The sequence below is a fragment of the Podarcis bocagei genome (assembly GCF_964188305.1).
Source record: "Podarcis bocagei genome assembly, chromosome: 14".
In the NCBI taxonomy this organism is placed as follows: domain Eukaryota; kingdom Metazoa; phylum Chordata; class Lepidosauria; order Squamata; family Lacertidae; genus Podarcis; species Podarcis bocagei.
The window spans coordinates 8,811,888-8,838,663 of NC_138139.1; the positions used below are offsets into that span (position 1 = coordinate 8,811,888).

At 39.5% G+C, this 26,776-nt stretch overlaps 1 protein-coding gene across 2 annotated transcripts in view; it reads right to left on the reverse strand.

Annotated features, from left to right (window-relative positions):
• Nucleotides 1–1,734: 1,734 nt before the first annotated feature.
• Nucleotides 1,735–26,776, reverse strand: part of NPTN (neuroplastin) — a 46,299-nt gene continuing 21,257 nt past the window's right edge. For both annotated transcript variants that reach the window (XM_081169244.1, XM_081169245.1), the window contains 7 exons: nt 26,015–26,186; nt 23,543–23,637; nt 18,751–18,884; nt 17,098–17,371; nt 6,319–6,340; nt 3,934–4,006; nt 1,735–2,750 (listed from right to left, as the gene is read on the reverse strand). In XM_081169244.1, the coding sequence (XP_081025370.1) occupies nt 3,946–4,006; nt 6,319–6,340; nt 17,098–17,371; nt 18,751–18,884; nt 23,543–23,637; nt 26,015–26,186 (758 nt within the window). In that variant the 3' untranslated portion in view covers nt 1,735–2,750; nt 3,934–3,945. The remainder of the gene's footprint in view (nt 2,751–3,933; nt 4,007–6,318; nt 6,341–17,097; nt 17,372–18,750; nt 18,885–23,542; nt 23,638–26,014; nt 26,187–26,776) is intronic.

Genomic DNA, 26,776 nt, shown 5'->3' on the forward strand with positions numbered 1-26,776 from the left:
CTTAGAATTCTTCAGCCCTGGAACTTGAAGGGGGAAAAGCTAAGTGATCTTGCTGATTTTTTGCTCTCTTCGTCTTTTGCTTCCCGTCACCCACTTTCCAAACCTACTGCCCGCCCCCGCCCCCGCGAAAGAATTATCCTTGTCAAAGAAACATGAGAGATAATCAGTGGGATTACAGGCTTTAGAGAAAAGATTGATAAAAACCAATCGGTTAACATTCACTCAGTTTATATTGAATTTTAAGGGAAAGGGAAAGATGAAATATTTTAGAACTACCGTTTTGCAAATAGTCATGCAGCAGTTCCAAGGACACTGTCCAGAGGGTAATAGGGGTTTAAATAGAGAAATATACTTGAGTGAGACCCGCAATATGTTGTCATGTGTCCTGGCCTCTAAAAGGAGTGCTCCAGTTGAGGTTTCCACCAGCCTTGTAAGTCCACCAGAATAAAAGCTGCAAGGGGTTTAAAGCTGCTAAATTTATCCCTCCCTACTTTTCCATCAGTCATTTCCAGCTGGCACTGAACAGTTCATGTCTCCTGGAGGCCACCAGTAAGTTCAGTTTTCACTGGGCTATGTTTTTTCTTTCTGGCCCCTTTTGGGCTTCCCCTTTTAAAATGTTCTGTATTTCTCCATAGGTCAGGGTTCATCCAAGGATGCAAATATGCCTTTCATTTTTCATTGGCCCTCTTGTGGCTCCAGTGCTGCTGGCACAAAACCACAGTTCCAAGTGTTTAAGTCCTAAACAGCTTCAGCCCTATATACATGAAGGAGGGTCTCCACCCCCATTGTTCAGCCCAGACACTGAGGTCCAGCTCCGAGGGCCTTCTGGCAGTTCACCCACTGTGCAAAGTGAGATAACAGGGAAGCAGGCAAAGGGCCTTCTCGGTAGTGGTGCCCGCCCTGTGGGATGCACTCCCATTGGATTTCAAGGAAATAACAACCTACAGTCATACCTTGTTTTGCGACCAGGATCCATTCCGGAGCCCTGGCCGCTAGCCGAAAAGGACGCAGGGGAAAGCGCCGCAACTGCACACGGAGCAGTTTGCGATTCTGCACATGCGTGAGCGGCAAACCCGGAAGTAACCCGTTGCAGTACTTCGAGGTTTGCTGTGGACATTCGCTGAAGCGGATGCTAGACAAGGCGGACGTTCGCCGAGGTATTACCGTATACAACCAAGTCACTATACAACCTTTATAAAACATCTAAAGACAGTCCTGTATGTAAAAGTTTTAAATGTTTAACATTTTACCCGGTCAGATGGATTTGGTATGTATGTATAAATTATTATGTCCACATGACAAAACAGTACTGATGCATTAGATATTGTTGACAGCAATTTCTCAGTTGTGGTCTTTGCCTAGCAGCTTGAGATAACAAAAAAATACGGGTGCAGGAAGACAAGAACTGCAACAAGATCACAGGCAGCTTCTGGGCAATGACAGTCATATGAACAGTAGTGCTTATAGTAAGACCAAGTTCGAATCCCCACTCAGCTACAAAGTTCATTGGTTGAGCTTGGGCTGGTCATAATCTCTCCGCCATCCTATCTCAAGGCTGAACGTGAAGATGTGGGGAAAGAGAAGAGAGCAATTCAGGCAATTCAACTGAACGTCTGGATAGAGGTCTGGTAAAAAAGCTGCTTTTTGTTTTCATGCTTAAAATTACTACCAGAAATATTGCAAACACTCATATATGTGTGTGTTAAGATGGATAACAGAAAAACATCCTCAAAGTCAGGCTTTTATCAGTGTTTTATTTTTAAAAACAGGTGAATCCACTTTTTTATACACATCATTGCACTTCAACAAGTACACACATCACAAGTTCATGCATCTACAGGTATGCCACAATCTAAGAACCCTGTTATGTCTGTGACTCTACAATCAATCTTTAAATCAACATGAAAACTTAATGTCAAACGGAAACAAACCAGTTGCATAGAGTATCACCATGCTCTAACATTAGCATTTAAGCAAAGTAAATTATAAAATTCTGCCTGAATTGAATGTACAAGAAGAATGTGAACACATCAGTGCAAAAGGATGAGAAATTTACATGATTTAACAAAAAAAAATCACTTAAAAAGTAATCATAATATTTATAAACTAAAGATTTTTACTGCAGCTCATCACCACCAATCAAACTATTCCAGTTCTTGCAGTCTTTGATAATATAACCAAGCCTGTCATTATAGATTAAGCCCTTAGAATAATTTATGTAACTTCTCTTAAGTACTGGACATAATTCACTTATCTCTCAGACATAGAATATAAGGAATGAATTCAGAATCTTAAAAATCAAACATTTACTGTAATTTGGTTTCCCCTCCCAAAAATATAAATATATACTGTATATATTTTAGGTTTTGCTGTACTTTTACAAAAGTTATCACTAGATGGCAGCAGTGCATCTTTGAGCTTTGCTAGTCTTAACAGCTACATTAAGTAAAAAATGCTGCATGCATGATTGGACTTTTTTACTTGTAATACTTAATAGTCTCAAAGAAAAGAAAGCAACAGTCACAGCACATCAAGCCAAAAATTGTTTACACCCTCTATACTGAAGCATTATTAAATGTGTTGGCTAGGTCATCCTTACTGGAGAGGCTAAATAAGGCATGCTTTAGACAGTCATTGTTGCTCACTTGAAAAGAAAAAAACATCAGAGATGGGACTGGAGTGTGAAACCAACCATTTCAATTATCCAATTTAGCCAGTGATATTCCCTTCAGTCTCTCATTCTTAAAGCTCTGAAAAATGAGAACAGTTCAGTGGTTAACTACATCACAAATATGTCATCCAAAAAAGCACAGTAGAAAACATCTAAAGCCAAGCAAACTGCATTTATATCTGTTTTTACTGGTTCTTTTCCATATGTTATCTAATCACCTAAACTACCAGAAAGGAGAGTTATGTAGTAAAAAATATGTTCAGAAAGCACCAGATAAAAATTCCAAACTGTTTGCAGAATTGCTAACATGTTAATTGCTAAATAGTATTACAAAAACACAGTATCACATGCATGACAAAAGTTTAATTCTATTTGTTCACTGTTGTAATAATTGTTTTCTCAAATTGTACCTTATGTGCCATGTAAAATAAATAATAATAATAATAATAATAATAATAATAATAATGAAGAAGTATCACACAATTAGAGCAGGACGATAAAAACATTCAACCACACTGAAAGCTCAACAGAATAAAAAGGTCTCAAGAGCATGCCTGAAGCGTAAAGGGAACCGACTGCCCTGTCAAGAGTTCTATAGGCTCATGTGGAAGGAGGTGGTCCTTCAGATACTGTGGTCCCAAACCATTTAGGGCTTTGCAGGCAAGAGCCAACACTTGAATTAAGCCTGGTCACAAACTAGAAGCCAGAGCAGATGAAACAAAACTGCATTCTGGAGAGAAGTGTGGCAGCCACATTTTGTAGCTCACATTTCCAAATGCTTTTCAGAGGAAGGCTCACATAAAGCACATTACTGTGAACCAATCTGGGTGTGACCAGGGCACGTATAACAGTGTCCATATTTGTTTTATCTAGGAACAGCTGGCTCACCTGTTGAAGCTTTGCAAAAACCACTCCTGGCCATAGCCAACACCTGGCATCAAAGAGCAAAGCTAGGTCAAAAAGTACTCCCTGGTCTATGCACTCACAGGGGAAGTACAACCCCCTCTCAGAAAATTGTTTCCAAAGCAACTTTTCTAGTTCTTCCCAACTTCTAAACCATTTTAGAGTCTGTCCTGTGCAGTTACTGGTGCCTTTGCGCACTGATTTCAACAAGTGTACTGAGACCTAATGCTGCAATAGATCGGGTTCCCTCTCTTGTCTAGTTAAGTTTGTCCTTCATTTCTTTACCTAGGGTTTTAAAAAGTCACAATGCAAATTTTTATATATTCTCGACAGAACCCAGATTTTAGAGACAGGCTTACATTAGCATTATTTTAATTTGTGTTTCTCTGGCGTAGATTTTTGTCTTTATGGTTGTTTGTGGAGTTGGTTTTCCTAGGGAAGAAAAAAAGGCATGGAATTAAACTTGTAAAAAATTAAGTCAGCATGAATAAACCTTTTTAAGATACTGAATGGAATGAAAACAGCACAAAAGAAAAACAGCATTTGTACAAAAGTAATATGGATAGAAAAGTAATCAGGTTCCGTAACAAGTCCCTTTATAGCAGTCAGGCAGCTGAATGAACAATTTAGACTTTTCAGACAGCACATCAGTTTCTGGGTGATTAAGGGCAATAACTGGTTCAATTTGCATTTCCTTGCTTCTCAGCCTTTAAAAATTGGCCCAACCTTATGTGTCAACACTATTTATTGATGGCGTCACCTTTGGATTCCTCCTGGCTATGTCAACTGTTAAGCCACCTGGAAAGCGGCTTGTCACTTTTATACTTTAACACAGGATTGCTCAACACCAGCAATTCTATTGTGTTGACCGCATAATCCATCTATTATGCTAATCTTTCCACAGTAACTTAATAAACAAGTCTGTTAAATTATTATGGGATTTGTAAGGAACATGTTGCACTGGAATAGAGAAGTTATTTTCTAAGCAGGCTTTGCTCTTCGCAAATTAAAGAACATTAAGAACTGCCCTGCTGGATCAGACTTAGTTGAGCATATTGCTTTTCCAGTGGCCATTCAGATTCCTTCAGGAAACCCAAACTTTGAAGACAACAGCCCACCCTGTGCAAACTACCTATGAATCTGGAGATTATGCCTAGTACTGTAGCTATCAATAGATGCTATCTTAGTGGATCACCCTTTGAAAGCTATCAATAGTTAAAAGGAATTTGCTGTATTCTATAATGGTGAAATTGCTGTATCTTTTTTTATAAACCTTCTTCCTCACTTCTCTATAAAACAGCCAGTTAAAGATAAAACCAAAGTATTAGTGTTAGTTCAACAAGACAAAACCAACAACACGTAAAACAGCAAAAGCCACACTGAAATAAGCCCAAACTCAGAAATCCAATCCTAGCATTTGCATACTGGAAAAGTTTTAACTGTTGCACGCTCTTAACTTTGAACTGCATATTCTATTTTTATATTGTTCTGTGATTAAGTTATTGTGCTGGGAAATTTTGAACTATTTCTGTTTTTAACTCTGATATTGTATTTTATAGGGTTGCGTTTTGATGTTTTGAAAACATTATGTAAGGAGCCTTGTGAGGGCAGTGTGTCCTGAAAGGTTTAGTAAAGGTGTATTAAATAAACAGCAATGCCAACTCTCCAAAGTTCTTCTTTACTCTCTGAATTCAGCATCAATTTAGGCCACTGGCATTCCTATGATTTATTCTAAGGCCTAACGCAGTAATTTTTCAAACTGGGTTTTGAGCTCCCTGGGTTCCTTGGACGATTCAGGGGTTTCTGAATGGGAGGTACAATTGTGCCAGAGAAACTTCCTTGGAAGATAGCTTGTTCATCATTACCAGTCGTCCTTTGCAATGTGAAGCCATGGAGTGCAAAATGCAAGTTCAGCTCACACAAGACAGTGGCAAGGTCTAAAACACTTGCCCAAAGCTCTCCAAGACCCAGCAAATGCTGTTGATTAAATTTTTTATTTATTTAAAATATCTATACCCTACTCTGCATTACCTAAATGAAAGTAATTCATAATTACATAAGAATACATACTGTGAAATAAACCAACTGAACAAAAACAACATATAAAGCTATTAAAACAATACCAAAACACATCACTAACAGGAGTTTTCAAGTGCTTAGGTAAACAAAAACAAAAAAAATTCCCTAGCACCTGAGCAATAAAACTGGGCCTCCTTGGGGATGGCATTTCCACAGTTGAAAAAAGACTTCCTTGTTGACATCTGTTTCACCTCTGACTGGGACAATTTAGCAGAGATCTTGGAATGCAGGCAGTTTGATACAAGAGCAGAGGTTTCATCAGATGCTTATGGCTCAAAAATGAGCCAGATGCTTATGGCTCAAAAATTCAGCAGTGCCAATTTTTAATTGAGCTTGAAAGTGAGCCTGTGGAGCCAGTGAAGCTCTTTCGAGGCTGGCATGATATGGTCGAAACAAGGCATGCCAATCAAAAATAATTTTAATAATCAACATTTATTTGTACCCCACTCATCTGACTGGGTTGCCCCAATTCTAGAAGGTTCTGGAAGATGTATCTCTGTGTAACTGAAGCTTTTGTAACACCTTAAAATGTAGTTCCACAGTGATGCAGTGCCTTGGAACCATGGTAGACAGGTGATCATAGGATGGGTTCCGTGGAAGGTGGAAAAGTCTAAAAGTCATTGCCTCCCATATGAAAAATAAGCAGTCAGTAATGAAATACTTACATTGGCCCAGCTGGTTCATCATCTGCAGCAGGATTTCATTATGATCCAGTGAAGGAAAGAGAGAAGGAAAGAAGAGTCTAGTTAAGAATCCATAGTAAACCTTTACTGGGCTGCAAACAGTATTATCTACATACAGCATTTATTTAAAGGCCATTCCATTTGTATTGCAAAGATTCATGAAGTTATTTTTTCTGGCTTTGAGTTTAGATGACAAGTATGTTGTTCAAAATGATTTCAGTTAACACTTTTAATGCTCATCATGAAAAACTGCAACTGTAGTGGACAGATTGTTGCAATGTGGTCATACTCATCTTGTCCCCAAGTTCCAGTGGTTCAATCTTAACAAGATAGATGAGAAGACAAACCAACATTTCAGTTGTAAAATCCTGCTGTTTTGTTTCTAAAAATAAAGGCTTTCCCCTGCCTCTTAAGTGTTGATGGACAAAACACAGGAAATCATATACCACCCTAGACCATCTTTCACACACTTTTGCCTGATCTCTTAATAAAATTAAGTTCCAGAAAGTGGAAGAGGCAATTTTGACTGATACTAAAAAGGCAGTCCTTCTGATAGCAGCAAACGTCTGTGATTCCATGTATAAATATGGGGGGGGGGGGAGTTTCTGGCGAAACAGCATAAAGGTTACACTAGTATTACAGTTCACAGAGACTTCAGCTTGCGAGATGGGAGAGCCAGAAAGTTGTCCCATTTTTAAGGTATATTTTTTAGAAAATAGAAAAAAATCAACGTGTGGCTTTTCACATAGGCTTCTTTATGATCAACTGAACATTTCATTGATGCTTTAAAATGATGCAGTACATTAAACAACAAAAAGGCATTTTTTGAACAAGGAAAATCCCAATCCATAAACTTGTGCAAAAACGTCTGTAGAACTTCTATGGATGACCATGTTTTCTGCATTTCATCATTTTTCCAAGCTAAAAAAAACCTTTCTCTAAAATCTTTATTATTATTTTTTAAACTCAGCAGGATTCCACAAGGGGTCTTAGGGCACACAAAGCAGTTATGGAAACTACAGTCTTAACAGTGTTGGCAACCGCATGAGCACACACTAGGAGTAATGTTGATCAAAGCTGAACATTACTCCACCTGTACCTTCGAGGCAACGGATAGGCAAAGCCACCGCCAGCACAGTTATCAGAACAAAAATAAATAAATAAAACATTCAAAATAAAGAGAGCTAACCACAAACCAACAGCTTGACAGCCAAAATAACACACTAGCAACACACTAGTGTCCACAAAAGTCTGTTACTAACAGTAAACTATCAGAACAAGGTACAGAAAGAACTAGGACTAGTAAGGACAACCAGACATCAATGTGCTGTATATACAGTGGGGATATACAGAGACACATCAGGTATTGAAACATAAAGCACATTACAGCAAAACTAAGTCTCCCCTCAAAATGAACACCTTTCAATTCCCAAAAGATTTCAGAGGCAACCTAGGCTATAGACTCTACATTATAAACAGTAGATTTAAGAGCCATTTACTAGAATCTGTGACACCTTGGTGAGAGTTCTTACGTTTTTGCTTTTTTAAAAAAGAAATGAGCAGGGTTAGTAGTACCACATTAAAGCAGTCATTCTACTCAAATCCTTGCTTTGGTCATGACAGCCTACAAAAAAGATGCTTGAAGTTCTTTCCCCTATGCAGTTCTGGAAAAAATGCAGGCTCCTGTCCTTCTCTTAATCAGTCTGCAAGCTCTAATTTGTACCACCTGAAACATTGATCCTCAAGCATTCTGGGTGGTAAAAGACAGCTTGAAAGCAGAGGTTTTATTGAATAAGTTTAACCAAAAGGTTTTGCACTTTAACAAAAGAAAGTCAGGCGAGTGCTCTGGCACTTATGCATTAGGTGCTGGAGCGTGGCCTGCACTGTTCACATGCGACAATCCTATTGGACTGGCAGGACTTCCACCACCTCCCTCTGTGTCCAGTAAAGCATGGTTGTCAAGTGAAAACCTTAATACACCACTAGCTTGTGGGTCAGCCGCTTGAGCATTACAAAATCGGCCCCAGCACGGTACAATACGTGACAGACAAAAGGACCGAATCCTAGAGAAGTCGACCAATAAAAGGGAGGAACAGAACTACAGAAAAATGGTACAAATTAGAAAATGAAATTCAACAGCAAACTTAAACCCAAATTAGTTGTGAACGTGAATGAGTAAAACTAAGAAAAGTGTTAACATTATGAACTGTGCATTGTATAGACTGAAGCGGAGATTAAACAAACTCCAAAGCATGCAGATCTCTCACTTACCACCATTTTTAAAGGAATGATGCAATTGAAGGGGGGAAAAAAAGAAGTCATAGTAACTGACAAATAACAATACAACTCAAACAGCATGATCTAGTAATAATCTAATTTGCTAGTAGTTGAGCTGGTGGTCACACAAGACAAGATGTGCCTCTGTATTCCAATCTGATGGGTGCAGGTCCAGAGTAATGTACCTTGCCCATTTTTTGGCCGCTGATAAATATGCTTCCATCACGGAAGGTACTCTGCCAACTTCTTCATTAGATTTGTAAACTATAAAAACCAACTGCACACCTAGGATACATGTGCATTTGAGAGAGATATTATATGCTCAGCAGTTCTTAAGGGTCATATTTCAAAAATTAAAAGCATGCATTGTGTAGCTTAGTGGTGGTGAAGGCACTGAACAGCGTTCCTACCTGTCCGAAATTCTGACTTCTCATTTTACACTTTTGTGTATTTAAACATAAATACAGCAACTCTGAACTAGTTTGAAGAACAAAGGTATGTCCCCCCCCTTTAAAGTCCCTTAAAATCCTCTGAAGGCCCCAATGACTTCCGAGCTGCTACTTAAGAATATTTCTAAAAAGAAACATACACCAACTTTATCTATAGAATCTTACAGATACACCTACACACCCCTTGCAAACCTGTAAATTCAGATTTTTAAAAAAGATGTTTGTAGCTGCTTTGGGAAAATTATAGTTGAAGAGCAAGAAAAAAGCATAAAGATCAAAGTAATGGATAAAACGAAGTGCCTCTATTTTGTTCACCAGCATCTGTACCAGAGAAACAATACAAAATGTAAAAGTGAGAATCCACGCCAAGAAGCCAGAGCACACAATGCATTGTGTTGTGGTTGTGTGATGGAACAGCACTACTCATTGACTCTCCCCACTGGAGGAGCTAGATATGCAGCAATTGCTGATGAATTATATATACATAGGGTATATATATTTACAGCTTTTGTACACTGCTCTTAAGCTTAAAAGGCTCCCAAAGTGGCTTTCATACTATCATTTAAAACAAGACAGCCCTCGCCTGCAGGCTTGTAACAAACAGCAATCCAAGGGCTAAAACTGCTCCCTCATGTCTTCAAATGGCTGGCGGGTGGGTGGGTAAAAGAGGAGAAAAGTGATAGAAGCAGGAGAAAATGAACAAAAGGAATCACTCACTTCTTAATGGCATACACAGGCCTGTATATGCATTAACCACCACCCCCCTTAATAGGAAGGGGGGCTGTGTTGAGAACACCAGAAGAAGTTCATTCCTTCTGCAGTTGTGCTCCTGTCTGTGCCCCCATTTTCACATAGTGCAGTCTGGATTTACTGTGAAGCAGCAGATCCACCAGGAATGGGGACGGGGGACTTTAACCTCACTCCCTGCATGGTAATCAGTAAAAGCAGTTGCCAACTGAGATGTTATATAGAGGGGGAAATATTGATGAAAAGACAGAGTACGTTAAGCTAAAATGAAAGCCCTAATTTTGTGGATGCTATGCTGAACCAAATTCTGAGCAAGGAACAGGCAGGTGCTTGGGGTAGGGGGAGAGAGAGGGTGGGTGGCAGCTGTAAAGAAGTACCCTGGAAACCATTAAGATATGAATTTGAATGTTTGCTTCGATTAGCCATATTATTGGTTAACATTTCAGGGGTCAAAGAAAATGTCTGGCATCCAAAATATATTTTGACTTTTGGACTATTTCCCCAGTTGCAAAGTTCTAGCATGAACAGTGACTGAAACATGCATAGGATTAAATCACATTACACATTTGTGGGTTGCACTTCCCCCCCCACAAAAGTATGTTTCACATAAAAATTAGAACATGACAAATGTCCAAATTTTAAAATGCAATGATCCTATGCATGTATCGGCTGCTCAAATTCAAATGTATCAGCTGTACAAATTCCGTATCAGATTTTTTTCAAAGAGAGAAGCTACAGAAGGATAGTCCATAGACTTTTTAATTGAGATTATCTCCCCCTCCCCCGTTCCACAGCAACAGCATTCTAACATATACTGGGACCAAGCCTGCTCCAGATTAACATCAAACTCTACCTTCTACACTGAAGAGCAGAAATGCTTTCAACTCATTTTCCTGTTTAATTCCAAGAATCACACCCCTCAGCAACAACACTGGAAATAAAATGGAGGAAGCTTGAGAGCTTCCTACAGTAAGTACTCTAAGACTTAACACAGCTGAAAGTTTTAACATAAAATGGAACTGTTGAGAGATGCCATTAAAGGGCTTTTGAGAAACATTTTACAACAGCTTTTGAGTCATTTTTTAATCAATATATTGAAATATACTGATACATAAATGGCATTCTATTGAAGAAGATATCCACATACCAACCAGTGCAACCCCTCTGAAAGAGAATGGAGGGGCAAATCTCTAGAAGTGGCAACGTCTGGCCACAGTCAGTCTAAATAGATGTGAAATAGCACCTACCAGAACTAACAAGTTAGGGAAGGCAATTAACAAAGCCAGGCTTTTGGGACTGCTAGCGTACTAGAACTCCTAGGCTGCAAGCAAAATTAGTTCCTATACTTTCATTCATGAAGTATAGCTACCTTTTGCTAGGGAGATTAGATGTGCACAGAAGTGAAGGATAGGAAGAAGGGGGGGGAGAGAGAAGACAATTAGAAGTTATCTTAATGTTACTATTTATAAACTAGGATCAAGGCAAAAAAAATTGAATATCAGAATGTAAGTAGGACAGTGGAATGAGACTGTTGCACATCCAGCGCAGAAGTACACACATGAAATTAGATGTAATTAGGTGTAAGTTCACAAATTAGGAAAAATAATAATAAAAGCAGTTACCACAGCTTAATAAACTAAAATATATGAAGCAAAAAGTATTCCAAAGTAGAAACCATATGTTTGCCATGTATATCTGGATAAAAATAAGGAGTCTTTATTTTTTCACTTACCCCCCAAAACACATACTTTAAAAAATGGGAGTGTATGCCTATAAACTAATCCAATAAACAGCATTCCTTCCATTAAAATAATCATATTGGCATGTTGCACAACTCACTATGATTGAGCAATTATTACTGTGTTCTTGGGGAGGGGGGAATCACCATAAGAGGAAAATGCCACATGCCACCATGTAAGCAACAAAGGCTACATTCAGACCATGGCAATGTTTGGACAATAAAATCCTATCTTAATGAGACAGGATAGGCACAAGTTCCATGCACCCCTTGGCAGATGTGGGGAAATAAACTGGAAGCTGCAGTTAAAAACAGAGCTTCTCAGTATGTCCAAACTGGGAACTATGCTTAATAGTTTTGAAGCAAGTCAGGATTCATAAGCCCACTTTAGAGCATGGTTTGCCTGCAAGTCATAGTTTCATAGTTTGGATTTATCAAGAAGCTATGGTTAAATGTGGCTTCCTGGCTCGTTTCCATGCTCATGTGTGAGTGTATGGAGCATGATCAAATCCTGGGCAATGTAATTACACATTTTAGCACCGCTTAAAAACCCTTTGACCTGCCCCCCCCCATCCTGAATGGAAAGAAAAACAGCCAATAAAAAAGGCGCCAGTCGTGTAATAATGATCTTCAATCATGTTGGAAGCTGAGGAGGATCATATTATGAGCAGCAGTTGTATGTTTCTGTCACTTAGTAACACTGAATTTCCAAATGACAAGCATCTTGCTGCCTCTGTGACCAGCATATCACAGAGAACAGGCTGCAGGTTCTTCATGTTGGAGCTGCAGGCAAACAGCACAGATGTGGGGGTGCTTAGCTGTGCTTATCAAGGCTGGATTGGCAGATTTCTTTCTCAAATCCTGCCCCCAAAGCAGTAAATTCAATGATGCATCATCAGTAGAGCACAGAACAAGAGAAGAAGCCGAGAATGAATTTGTCACTGTGGAACATTGTACTTGCAAGGAAGTACAATGCTCATTCACTACTGGGGGTGGGGGGGGGACTTCAACAAGCATAGCAGAAGGCCAAGTGCTTCATTTACTAATCTGCCAGGATACCAATTTTCACAGAGCATAATATACACCAGTGTCTATGGGGGGGGAACGTAAAAAAATAAGGGTGCGGTAAATAGAAATCACTGACTTAAAGTGGATCAGCTCGATGCAATTTTGTTTCAGGGAACTGCTTACCCTTAAACACAGGAAACATTTGTTTTGTTTGTGGCATATATATCCCACCTGCTTCAACGAGCTCCAGGTGGCATACATAGTCTTCCCCCTCCCTATTTTATGCATATGAAAGGTTCATGCACCAGTTAGGCATTCAAGTGCCAAGGTAAAGAATACTCAGCCACTTGTAAATTAGGACACCAATTGCAGCAGCATCACTCAGGCGGTAGCATCTCTCAATTGAATCTGAAGCTAGCATACCTCAGGTGAACTGTCACTGGAGGGGTAAAAGGAATATACTGATCCTGGCCTGATTCACAAAACCATTTAAAACAGTGTTATAATGAGTGGAAGAACATTTCTGACACAAGGTATGTAACTTCTTATTAGAAGTCATAAGGCATCAATATAAGAAAAAGGCAGAGGGAAGAAACCTTTTGAGTACTCTTTCATTAGAAAACTGGCTGTTCTAACTTGTTCTAAGATGTGCATGGAGGGCTGATGATAGACTGGTCAAGCTAACAGGTTAACTACATGACATCAAACCAAGGGTTCTCTTCTCCTGTTGCAAATAGATGATTTTGGCCATCTTTGCACAGGCCAGTTAGCTCTGAAAAATGAAATTTTATGGTTGAAACTTTTTTATTTTGAGAGGGGGAAAAAATGCTTGTGAAATCTATAGCAGGAGTCAATCACCAAGCAAAGGCCTTCTTCTGAAGCAGTAACTGAAAGTCAAAGTCAGCATAAACATAGCGCAATTCAGTCAAGTAACAATGAAACATTATTCTTTTGCTGAGGGAGAAGCAAAGAGAATGATCACCAATTTATGTCTGGAGTGTGAAAGGATACAAACAACATACACCCTTAAGTTTTTTTCAGAAATCAATAATACGTAGCTAGTGCAAACATGGGACGCGGGTGGCGCTGTGGGTAAAACCTCAGCGCCTAGGACTTGCCGATCGCATGGTCGGCGGTTCAAATCCCTGCGGTGGGGTGAGCTCCCGTCGTTCGGTCCCAGCTCCTGCCCACCTAGCAGTTCGAAAGCACCCTTAAGTGCAAGTAGATAAATAGGTACCGCTTTATAGCGGGAAGGTAAACGCCGTTTCCGTGTGCTGCGCTGGTGCTGGCTCGCCAGAGCAGCGATGTCACGCTGGCCACGTGACCCGGAAGTGTCTCCGGACAGCGCTGGCCCCCGGCCTCTTAAGTGAGATGGGCACGCAACCCCAGAGTCGGTCACGACTGGCCTGTACGGGCAGGGGTACCTTTACCTTTAGTGCATGTTGGTATTGGTTTAATTGCATTTCAAGAAACCTCCCTTCATGTGATTATGTTGATGTGCAAACAAGATATTGCAGGTAAAATGGAAGTATCCATAGGCTATGTAACTCTGGCAGTAATGGTAATGTTCTTGGTAGAAGCAACCTTATACTGAGTCAGACAATTGGTCCATCTACCTCAGTATTCTCTACACTGACTGGCATCAACTTTTAGGTTATCAGACATGGTTCTCACCCAGCCCTAACTAGAGGTGCCCAAGAATGTACCTGGGACCTTCTGCATGCAAAATAGATGCTCTACCACTGAACTATGATCCTTCAAAGTTCATAAGCAAGAACCTATACTCATATGCAAGAGTATTTGTAATATGGAAAAAGCTTTGCCAATGTTTCACTTTGCTACATTCATCAGAAAGTATATTCTTTCTTTACTTTCTGATTATCATCCAAGGGGGCTGATACTGACATTCCTGTACAACAAATTTCAAGGACATTTGGACATGAGGATGGACCTAGAATATTATGCAGAAATCAGCCCTAAAAGTGAAAAACAAATATACATCACCTGTGGGAAGAGACAATATTATAAACTATTCACATCACCTGTTACAAATGGATGAAATCAGAGGTTGTATTAGAACTGGCCTTGTTAGGCTGTAATCCACAAACCAATTGAAATGGCATATGCACTTGATCCATTCAGTTAACTTAACCACCGGTGAGGAATGCAATGGATAACTCAGGTTACCTATCGGGCACATCAGCAGACTATCCACAAGGATAATGATTCAAGCTCTCCTTTTGTTTTACTGACATTATCAATTATTGGGATTGCTAACTTGGCTTAAGGAAAGCTAGCTTCTCTTTTATTCCCCTCATGAACCACTCTAAATTTGGATGGCTTTCCTCACAGCAACAGTTGAACAAACAAACAAAAATATTTATGAAGCCAAAAGGAAAAGGCAGCCAACTCCTGACAGGTACACAACATGAAACCTACTCCCGTTAATGAAAGGGGTAATGCAGATACTGAGATTTCTTCAAAGCATGCAGCCTTGATGTTTCAGAACTTCTATTAAGCTTAGAAGGAAGCATCAATTCCATAGCTAGGAAATATTGCTATGTCAAAATAAGGATTCCAACTGTGAGCTATTTGGCCAACAGCAACAGGATGCCATCCATATCAGGCAACAGCCCCCCTTACCCGCTTTCCCCGAGTTCTCAAATAGCTGAGAACACAACAGGGAAACCCCTGTTTTCACACACTTAATTCCAGTCACATGCATCTTTCTAAGAGTGCATTAAAATGAACCCAGCACAGTGTTGGCAAATGCTTATAATCTGATCAAACAGTAACCAGCATCTTCCAAATAAGGCCATGCACAACTATTTTCATGCCAGACTGCAAGCTGCAGCCAACCTATCTGGCTCTAGACCTGCTTGCGTCTTGTTAAGAGGTGGTAAAAAGCTTTAGCATTAATCAAACACTTCCCTACAGAGAAGCCATCTGCAGAGGAAGCGGCAATCAAAGTAACACAGCTTTCTCCTGCTCCTAGCCTTTGGCCAAGTGGGAAGGACTTGCGCAAAGACACACTTTTCCACGTTAGTATGCCCACACACACACACAAGCAATCTTCTCAGAGCTGTTCTATAGCCATCCTGCAGTGTTAGCTCTACATAACCATAGACACACATGCCTAGTAATACCACTGCTAGTTGCACTTTGAAGAAGCAGAGCAAAAGGAAAAGAAAGGTAATATCTTTGGGCCTGCTTAAAGTTGCTTGTATACATCTGGGGCTAGTTTCCTCCAGTCTCAGAACATGCAGTCCACTTGAGCGAGCATGTCAGGGTCAGTCTTCCTGTGTGGCCACACAGACATTTTTACAGCTGGGAGAAGCAAAATTTACACTGCAGGGATTTACTCAAAACTGTTGACCTTTTTTGCTACAAACTTACCCAAGAAGCTTCCCTTTGAGCACCAGACATGTTCATCTTAAATAGGTGAATATTTTGACAAGTTAGCTGTGCAAAAACAGGACTATAGGACGGAATCCATTATGAGATCTTAGGCTGAAGCACTAGTTATGTCTATGATAGTAATAATGCTTTTTACCGTGTCTTATACACCCTAAGCAGACCAGAATTATTACATTTTATAGGCAGCATTTACCCCTATATATTTCCAGTACCTATTTAAAAGCATTATACTGCCCACATGATACCCAATATCACTCACCCCTGATAAGGCAACGAAAAGTTATCTTACACAAGACCCTCCAGCTGGTGTGTCCACCACTAGGTGTGCTTCCATAATAATATTTGGTTAATTTTTGTTTAATTTTGTTACAAAATATTTCTAGGGTGCCTTTCCTTTAAGGTTATACCTTTTTTAAGGTGGCTTACAATATGAAAAAAGCTGATTTTGGGGATTCAATTCTAAGTTCTTGGCTTGATGTTTATATATATAAAAACATAATTACAAATCTGGGTGTTTTAAAAATAAACAAAAAAAAAGTGTGAATGAACAACAGTTCTCTCACTACATGCAAAAGGTAGCCTTGTGAGCATATTTGATTAAACATCTGTTTTGTTAGAAGTATCCAAAATGCTGTTCTGCAAGACACCACAACGTTGAACTGAGGAAAGCAAGCTGCATTTGAGCAAAATCAACTAAGTAACTTCTAATGTTACCTTTAAAGCCATTAATTCCCCTAGGATTATTTCAAGAGGCAACAAAAACCATTCCATGTAATATGAGCCCTCCCTCATTTCTTAGTACTGCCCAGCAGCTCGGCTAAGCAATGCTTCCAAAATGATCTCTGCTGAATACAATTTCAAGTTATCTCGACTACAAAGAGACACATAACCAAGCAGACTCCTTGTTCTGCAAACCACATTTTATGAAGTTGAAATTATGGCCCCATACTTAACCCATTATGAGGCAGAAGGAGAGGCAAAGTTTATTATGTAGCCTGCAGCACTGTGGATTTCTGAACTACTGATTTATGAGGTTCCCACATTTTGAAAGGAAGTCTCCCTGAAGCAAAGAGGAGGGGGCTGGCTCCCCTAGGAAATAACAGTTAGTTGAGAAAACACTCTTACCGTCAGGGACCTCATCTGGCCGCTTCCTCTTCTCATAAACCACAATGATAACAACAAGAATTATAATCTCCGCCAGAATCCCCAAGAAGGGCCACAGAGGAGCCAAGTGACTGCGAACACGCAGGATGGTTTCTTCAGCCTTCCAGCCAATCGAGTTGGTTGCATTGCATTCATACACGCCAGGATCCTCATCGATCTGCAGGTTCACTATGACCAGTTCAGTGTAGTTCTCTTTATTGGTAATGAAGAAGCGGCCAGTAACGTTTTTGATGGGCTAATGAAAAGCAGTAAAAGAACAAAGGCCCAAATAATAATTGTTAGCAAGTGTTGTAGATAACTGGCTCATTTACTACACACACACATTTGTAAAATCATTCTTTGTGTTCTCTGCCATGCAAGCTTAACACCAGTCATATGGGAAGGAGTGCAGTATGACAGGCTTCTTACAGTAACAATTCAAGGATTTGACTGGCTTTCTTCTGAGTTTTTAAATGTACAGCAATGCCAAGGTTAGGCCCTATTACCACCACCTGCTGGCAACAGTGCAATCACATTTTAGTCACAACCTCTGAGACTTGTATCATTCATGCACTGCTATAAACTCTCCAACACAAAACCCCAGAGTCTCGTCTCAAAGGGGAGCCCCCACAGACAAATCTGTAATGTCCAAACCACAAATCCTATGAAGGGAGAGGCCCACTGTCTTTCACATACCTCAAACAATCCCATGAAATATGAGCAACCGTTTCTTCCACTCCATAAAACTCACAATATCCAGTCACAATCCTCCTAGCCCGATACAAGGCACTCTGAAAAGCACTATGCCCCATCAGAAATCTGTACAGATTAAATTGTCTCTGCCACTGTCTCAGTTTAAAAATTCAGAAATCCTCAAATGATGGACAAAAGGAAAATATCCTCCTACCTGCAGAATCAAACACCCACTGTCCGTGCCATTTACCTAATAGTCTCTTGAAACCAGCTTTTAACTTTCAAGGAGGACAATAGCAGCACAAGATCTGTGTCCCTGTGTCCCAAATTCTTCCTAGCCACCTAACCAGCCCTCTCATTCTCAAAGATGCCCACTCGAGCAGCATTCAACAGAACCAAACCAGAATGCCCATTAACTGGCTTTTCCCTACCTTTTTGCAGCTTTGCAATGAAAAATAGAATTTGTATCACAATAAAATAAAATTCCAGGCATGGACAGTATGTTGATCAAGAAGGGTTTAGATCAGGCAGAGTAAGATAAGGAAGACCATACTTGCAATGCCTAATTTGAGACGTAGCATTAAAAAAACCCCTACATATCAGAGAGGCTAACTCTCATAATAATTAGTAGAACTGAGATCTGAAAAAAATTACCTAGATTTAAAAGCAACACATTCAGACTTTGATTCAGGGACCAGTATAACAAGGGAGCACAGATGCTTTGCATGTAGCAAATCCCAGGTTTGATCCCCAACATCTCCAGCTAAAAGGAGACCAGTGGTAATGCTGAGAAAGATCTGTGTTTTGAGTCCTTCAAGATTTGCTGTCCACTGGAAATGATACTACTGGTATTATCTAACTCATCGTAATGTGTTTTATCTCCTAACTGAAATGTCAGCCAGCAGCTCAGGCTTGCCTAGCAGCATCACATCTTATACTCACCTCAGAAAAGCCATTATTCTTCTTATACCATGTCCATTCAGGGTATGGGAAGCCTACAGACTTGCAATACATCAGTGCTTCCTGTCCTTCATTCTTGTTCTCACTTCGTTTGTGCCCGGTAATATCAGGAGCAGCTAATACATACACACGTAAACAAAAAGAATACAGTGCTCTTAAAAAAATATGTTTTAATAGTAGGTTCAAGATAGAGTCAAAAGCTTTGATTATGGTAGAAGCTTTAATTATAGATTGTCATTATCTTGTGGTAGGTTCATATTTTACATTAAGTTTTCCATGTCACCAGCTCTTGCAGATTTCTCCCATTAGAAACTGTTGTATTTATTTAGCAGTGGTTCCTTCTAAGCCAAAAACGAACTGGGTCCTATGAACTTAAAATCCAAGAGAGATGCAAAGAAGATCCATAGTTCATGGATGGTAAGAACTAAATGTCTCTAGTTTGTAAGATGATCTCTAATTAGTTGCCTCTTTGACATCAACTAAAGTACAGAAGAGCAAAAGAAACACTTGTTGGATAAGTTTTAAGGAAAGCTTATTAAATTTGTAAGACCCTGAATACTGGTTTAAGATAATCAACTGTATAAATATTCTCTTTTGTATTACTGAATCAAGATTTTTTAAAAGCTTATTTTAATTATTAATAATCATTAACGATGGGAGCTGAATAGAGAAAGCATTTATATAACCAATAAGATGTTATTGATGTTATTCTTTTAAAACATGGCAAACACCTGTAAGATGTAACAAAGGCATATGAAAATAACTAGAAATGTTTATACATGTATAATGTATAAACACTACCATCATTATTTAATATACTGAATTAATTCTCAGGTGTGACTCATAAGACATCCTGAATTATGTTAGCTTTATCTATTTTTAAATCAAGCAATTTATTGTGAATAGCTAAAAGCCTTTACAATGTACAGCAGGGGATAAGAATAACACTTTCCTCTGAAATTACACAACAGGACGTGTAAAAGTTTACAGCATAAAATTTTACAGCATAGGGTTATAAAATTAGGAATCATTAAGCTTTCTAGAATGGAGATTCTTAGCTGCCAGAGCAAATTTGGCTACCAGGTGTGTAATCTAAAGATCTTTATCAGCTAAGATTTCAACTGTCACTTCCTGGGGGGATCCGCCTGAGAAACAGTTCAGAATAGATGATGAAAAACTTTCTCTGGGCATTGTATATAAGGCACAAACCAGCAGGTAATGCATTATATCCTTGACCTGATTGCATCCATAAATGCATTTGCGTTCCATATGGGGAATTCCCAGATATCTTTCCTCTAAATATGCTGAGGTTTATCTAATGGGGCCTGCTAGGGCCTGATCTGTTAATCCAGCCAGAGTCCAAGCCCCAGTCTCCGTCACATATATCAAATACACATCACAGCATACCAGGAATCCTGGCTTACTGTTAACATGCAGCTTGCTAGTGCACACTGCCCATTCACTCACATTTCATTCCTTTTTTGGCAAGACTGGGTAAGATAAACCAGGAAGCCACAATTACGTTTGCCTTCCCATGACAAACCTGGCATCCTGGTCTGTTGTTCCCAAACAAGCCACGATCAAGCCAATATAGCAAGTGGTGAAGTCGGAAAAAAATTCTGGCTTATCTGGAGCAACAAGGGTTTGTACATCATGGGAAGTCCACCTTAACTGCTGCTTACTGGTTTATTTTACCCACTTGCATGAAGGAATGAAAAAGTTACATGCACCAGCACACTCTTCATTCAGTAAAGCCTGCCTTACAATGGTGTGTGAAAGTGGCCTTTGTAGCCTTTTTTATCTCTTTCCTTTTTCTTAAGAAACACCACTGAGTAATAGACCTGCACATTTAGGGATATGAAGAGTATATAAAAGCCAATATTTCTAGTGCATAAGAAATAATTATTCAATATATCTTTTGTACATTTTGTATACAAGGAAACTCTTCACACCAGGAAAACTAACTGGACACTTATAAATGTATATTGCTTCTTTTCTAAACAAGTCTGTAAGTTATCTCCAGAAGCATCTGCACATCTATGACTCATGTTTAATGAGTAATTCCAAAACAACTGAATGTCTGACCTACAACAGAGTGAAGAGTAAATGTTGAATGTAAGAAAGAAGGGGACACACACAAATTATATTTTTATAACATTCTACTCAGTAATGTATTTGTTTAAACCAGCACAATTTTGACACTTGAAAAGGTGAACTTTCATGTGAAGCAAAGAACTTCTTCACTCCTGAAGACCCCACACCAGCACACTTGTTCCAGCCTAAGCAGGTCCACTGCCACTCACTTGGCCATTTCTTGTTGTAGAGTAATACTTTTGAGAGATTACGTGAGATCAATGAACTGCCTGAGATGAACCTTCATTAGCAGATGGCTTGGTATGCTTCAGTTACCACCTCTAAAACCCATTCGCTTTCAAGACAGCTAATTTTGTCACACGTGTCCTTCTAGGCGACTGCTAGGGCCTGATCTGTTAATCCAGCCAGAGTCCAATCCCAGGTCTCTGACACATATATCAAATACAATGGAAGTTATTCAAGGGCCCATTCATTCTTTACTACATACAAAAAATGCAGAATCATGAAGATTTGCAATGTTGTGTTTTTTAAAAAAGCTCACTGCATAACCACAAAAATATAGTCACTGAATACCCGCAAAAATATAGTCCACAAAAATATATTGCTGCTTGTCCAGTGGGCAGAATGATGGGTGTTGTAGACCAGCAATACCCAGAGGGTCACAGGTTGCCAAAAAAATAATAATGAAGGACTAATAAATTGTGACTGAATCCTAAAAAGACACGCCCTATGAATGGGTGGTTCCAAGTTCAGAGATCTAAAGCTGACATCTGTGAGAAATTTTTGTTCTGATGAAGTATGAAACAGGATGAAATCCCGGACATATTGTCTAACAAACTGGGGTGTTAGGATAAATTGTTATTAATAGTCAGAAAACCTGGGGGGAAATGGAATGGATTCAAGTATCTTGAAAAAAAGCATGGCTGAGTGGCATGCATATCGAACAGGAGAACTCACACAGACATTTTATTGCACTTGTAAACATGCTAAATCTCATCTTCATTGTTTTAGAGTAGTGGAAAATCCTCATATTTTTTCCAAGAAGACCCATGCATTCAGAAGGGTTACAAATAGAGGCCGGAGGAGACAAATAAACACACACATTTGAAGAATCTAAAGTTTGAAATGAAAGGACCAAAGGGAAGAGACATGGTCACATTGAAAGTTGAAGATATGGAAGGTTGCAGTCTGGACAACAATAATTTTCAATTAAGTAAAGAGATCCTCAGAAAGTATTTTATAATAATCGGGTTTAGATATAGTAAGTGAACAGAGTTCTAGCTATCCTTTGAAAAGCAATGAAATATTTTCAGAAAGCTGATTAGTTGAAGAACCTGAATTTGTAGCGAAAAAGGCAAAGAAGCATCAAAGATCATGGACAAGTTCTTGTCACAAAATATCAACAGGAGTTAAACAGAAGCAGCAGAGAGAGAGAAAAAGAACTTGCATTTTATAACAATTCAGCAAAGCATGATCATTCAACAAGAAAGGGCAGCAAATGGAAGATAAAGCAAAACCTTTGCTAGAGAACCAAGTCTAATGATTGTAGAAATTATAGTTAGTACAAGAAAGTAGTCCAGGTGGCAACAGGTGGAAAAAAAGTCTCTGCACAAAACCCTGGAAAGTAGGACTGTTAGAAGCATGAAAATCAGCTGATGAGCCCAAGAAAGGGAAAGAAAGAAGGTGCTGGATGATGCAACAAACCATTAAACTTTAGGGGGGACAGGAACCTAAAGATGGTAGAGAGAAAATTAAGAAAGTAAATGGCACTGTGCTGAAGCAGAGATGGGGAACTTCAGTCCCTGGGGCCAGATGGGAACACTGTGCCAAGCAATTGAAAAAATTGAGTTATTAATTTACACTTGGTAATGATTAAGCAGTCATGTGGACAAAATACAAAATCTATAGGAAACAGTGTACTTAATTTTTTTTTAACTTGCTATGTGTAACATTTACGATTCAAAGTTAGAGACTAGATTTAATGTCCTGTGTCCTATCGCTCTTTACAGCTCTAAATGATCACCATTTAAGCATCAAGGTAGTGATGACTGCCATGCCAAGCTTTTCACAGTGCCGTAGAATTACTTTCTCCCTCTCTTAAAAGAGAAAGTAGTTTGAGCTCCTTTGAAATGTTGTGGGGCAGAGAAGGGGGAGCCTGGGATTCACAGAGTATTGGACTTCTGAAATACTGTATGACACCCTCTTCTAGACCCAATGAACAAGCACAATAAGATCTTTACAGGAGAGTCTGTCACATTCGCTCCTGAACTGGCCCCACCCAAAACTCTATTCTGAACCTAAGGAGAGATATGACATTTTCTACAAGGAGAGACAGGAATTCTGAAGAGAGCTGAAGCTTGGAGAGACGGATTCTTAGCAGCAAGGAAAATTGTTAGTGGGCAGCCCATTAAGCAGGGTAAAAGAGTACAGCAAGGAAACAATACCAATGTACACACTATTCTAAGAATACAAAGTTTTCTGTGGGCAATTTGACTAAGCAATTCAACAGACGATCCAAATTTATTGAGACATGTGTGGAAGATGACCACTCATGCAGTAAGACGCAACTGCAAGATTGCAAGAACTAAATAAAGTGATTCAAAAATAGTGATACAAAGAAACAATTAGTAGAAATCAAGCTTTTTAAAAAAGGAAGCAGAAAATAAAAATAAAGGCATACCTTTCACTTCTATAGTGGCATTTGCTACAGGGGAACCCGCAAATACGAACACACACAAATATTCCCCTGAATCATCTGCTCTGGGCTTTGGAATTCTGCAAAGAAAAGAAATGGGGATCCAGAGAGTTAGCTCACAATTGGTAACAAATCAACTCGGTTGCTGAGAAGCAATGGCTCAATCATCTCTGGTTCATTCTGTGAAGGGGAAAAGTGAATCTAAACTACTCCAAAATGATTGTTACATATAAACTTATTGTTAAACTTATAGTTTAAGTTTTCTTCTACACAAGAAAATGCAGGAGTCAAATAATTACGCATGGCACATATTTAAAGCGGGGTCTTGTCTAATTTTGTGCATTTGCTTGTTGGTTTAATGTAGCTTACTGGGAGATGCTTTGGTTGGAAATTAAATAAAACCTTTCTAGTGTACAAGATGGTTAAGAGTGATTTTAAATCACTTGCCCTACCTTTCTGCAGAGCAACCTCACTAGATTATGAGTTATGGGAATCACTAGCAATCTGGTAAGTGCTTTTATAGATCCTTGACGACAAACCATTTGTCTCCCAAAGATACAATGCCACAACTGAAAAAGTTCTGCTATGTGGGAAAGCAGAACTCCCTGTTTTGGTTGAATTTTAAAGCAGGGGCTCCTCTGTAGATATTAACAGTTAGAAGACAACTGGGAATTTTAACAAAATGTTGCATAAGTGCTCCTGTTCACTGTTTCAGCCAGTCCTACTCTCCTGCATGACACACCATCCCACTCCCAGGTGGTTTTCAATTTCCTTTTCCAGTCAGCCAGTATCCTGTGGGCACTGAGTACACTTGGGTGCTTTGGCAACTTCTGAAGAGCTTTTCAAACAGCAGCCCCGCATAATAATCTCCTCACACCACAATCTCACTCCAGATCACCATGTTTTAAATCAATTTCACATCCACTAAACGCCACCCCCCCCCCAGTGATATACTGTAGTTATTAAGCACACATCAGTTATAAAGACTGTTTGCCCCGCTCTGAAGTTAAGGACTAGAATATGAATATTTCTAAAGTGACCAACAGTGTTAACCAAGTTGTATTCCAGCTTCTATTCTTAAACTCAAAATTAGTGTAGTGAGTCGGGCAAAATTACCCAATTTTAATATATATTGCAACACAAGGCACAGATCCATATACTTGAATTTTAAACATTGACAAATACTATACGTTACCCCAATGATCATGAAGACCAGACAATACTCTTGTGTGAAGTCACTGCCATGTTGAGGATGCTAGTAGCAAGGAAGTAGCTACTATTTCTAAGCAAGGCTGATACCCCTTTAAATCACCATAAACTGGAGTACACCCTTAGAAGTTCTCTAGCAGGAGCTAAAGGTACCCAAGGTTCTGTCAGTACTATGCCCTAAGCATGGACCAAACCTTGAAATAAGCCGCAAAAAACTGGGCAGCAACTGCTAGCTCTAGATTTGATCCACTGTTGGAACACAGAACAACCCAACTGCCTGATCTGGAGCACAGAACAGAAATATGTAATCCTAGCATATAGTATTGCCTAGATTGGACTTCTCACATGCTACAATTTAAAAGAACTGGACCAAGGTAACTCAATTTCTATATGAGTCTTACACATACTACAAACTGAGGTTTGCAAGTGATTATGTTGCAGAGTTTACTCTTATTATTAAAGGAAGATGAGATAAATTATACAAAAAAGAATATTTACAACAAAGAAAACACAACTTCTGACCAGCAGAAACGGTATTACAGTGGTGCCTCGCAAGACGAAATTAATCCGTTCCGCGAGTCTCTTCGTCTTGCGGTTTTTTCGTCTTGCGAAGCACGGCTATTAGCGGCTTAGTGGCTATTAACGGCTTAGCGGCTTTAAGAAAAAGGAAACAAACTTGCAAGAACTCACAAGACGTTTCGTCTTGCAAAGCAAGCCCATAGGGAAATTCGTCTTGCGGAACGACTCAAAAACTCTTTCGTCTTGCGCGTTTTTCGTCTTGCGAGGCATTTGTCTTGCAAGGTACAGTGGTGCCCCGCAAGACGAATGCCTCGCAAGACGGAAAACTCGCTAGACAAAAGAGTTTTCCGTTTTGGAGGTGCTTCGCAAAACGAATTTCCTATGGGCTTGCTTCGCAAGACGACAATGTCTTGCAAGTTCCTACTGGTTTTTTTCCTTCCCCCCCCCCTTTTCTAACCCGCTAAGCCGCTTATCAGCTGATCCGAAAAAACCGCTAGACGAAGAGAATCACAGAACGGATTCTTTTCGTCTTGTGAGGCACCACTGTACCACTGTATTTTGAACATTACTCCTGATGACATAATGCTCAACATGAATCCACAGTAATGAGTCTTAAATGTCACCTAAAATTTATTAGCGACACATGTCAAGTTTCACTGGAAAAAGTTTAGCTATACTGTAGCTTCATTCATTTTTTAGGGACAATACCAAAGCCACTTCAAGGCTTACCTGTACTGGGTAGTGTCTGTGTTCTCTCTAGTATCCGAAATCTCTACACCATTTTTCACCCAATAGCTGTCAGTGAGAGGGCTGGGAAATGTTGTGAGGTTGCACTGTAGTGTGATGGGAGGTGTAGATTGTGGAATGATGATTGTATCATTACTGGCATTGATCCTGGGCTCTAAAAAAGAAGGTACATTAAAAAGAAGAGTAATCAGTTTCTGCACACTAAAATGCCCTACACATCACAACTAAATGGCAGAGGAACTGGGAGAGGGAAGAGAACTACACATGGAACACAGCTTCACTAGCTTAAGAGACATCAAGAAAGTCATACAGCGAACAGCTGAGCAGCAGAGAAAGGCAACAAGGACCAGTCCCCCTATATGAAAAGGGAAAAAAGAAAAGAATGAAATACATTCTGGAGTTTCTCATATTTAATATAATCACACGTAAGGTTAAGGTTAGTAACATTTACGCCTTATCAGACTCAACAATGGAAGAGGCATAGTTAACAGCTACGCAAGCAAAATAAGCTCCATCCAAGTAATAGCCAATTCACCGTTGTGAAGTTTTGACATGTACACATAACATCAGTTTGAAACACCTTCATCCTCATTTATGCAAGCAACATTCAGCCTATTCCACTAAAATAAAATAAAATAAAATACAGAGTTGTATCCAATATAGCGCTAAGTAACTTGTTTCATTAGCCCAAGGATTTACACTTGCGCAGTGGAACTGCCCTCACCCCACATGCCCCATAAATAT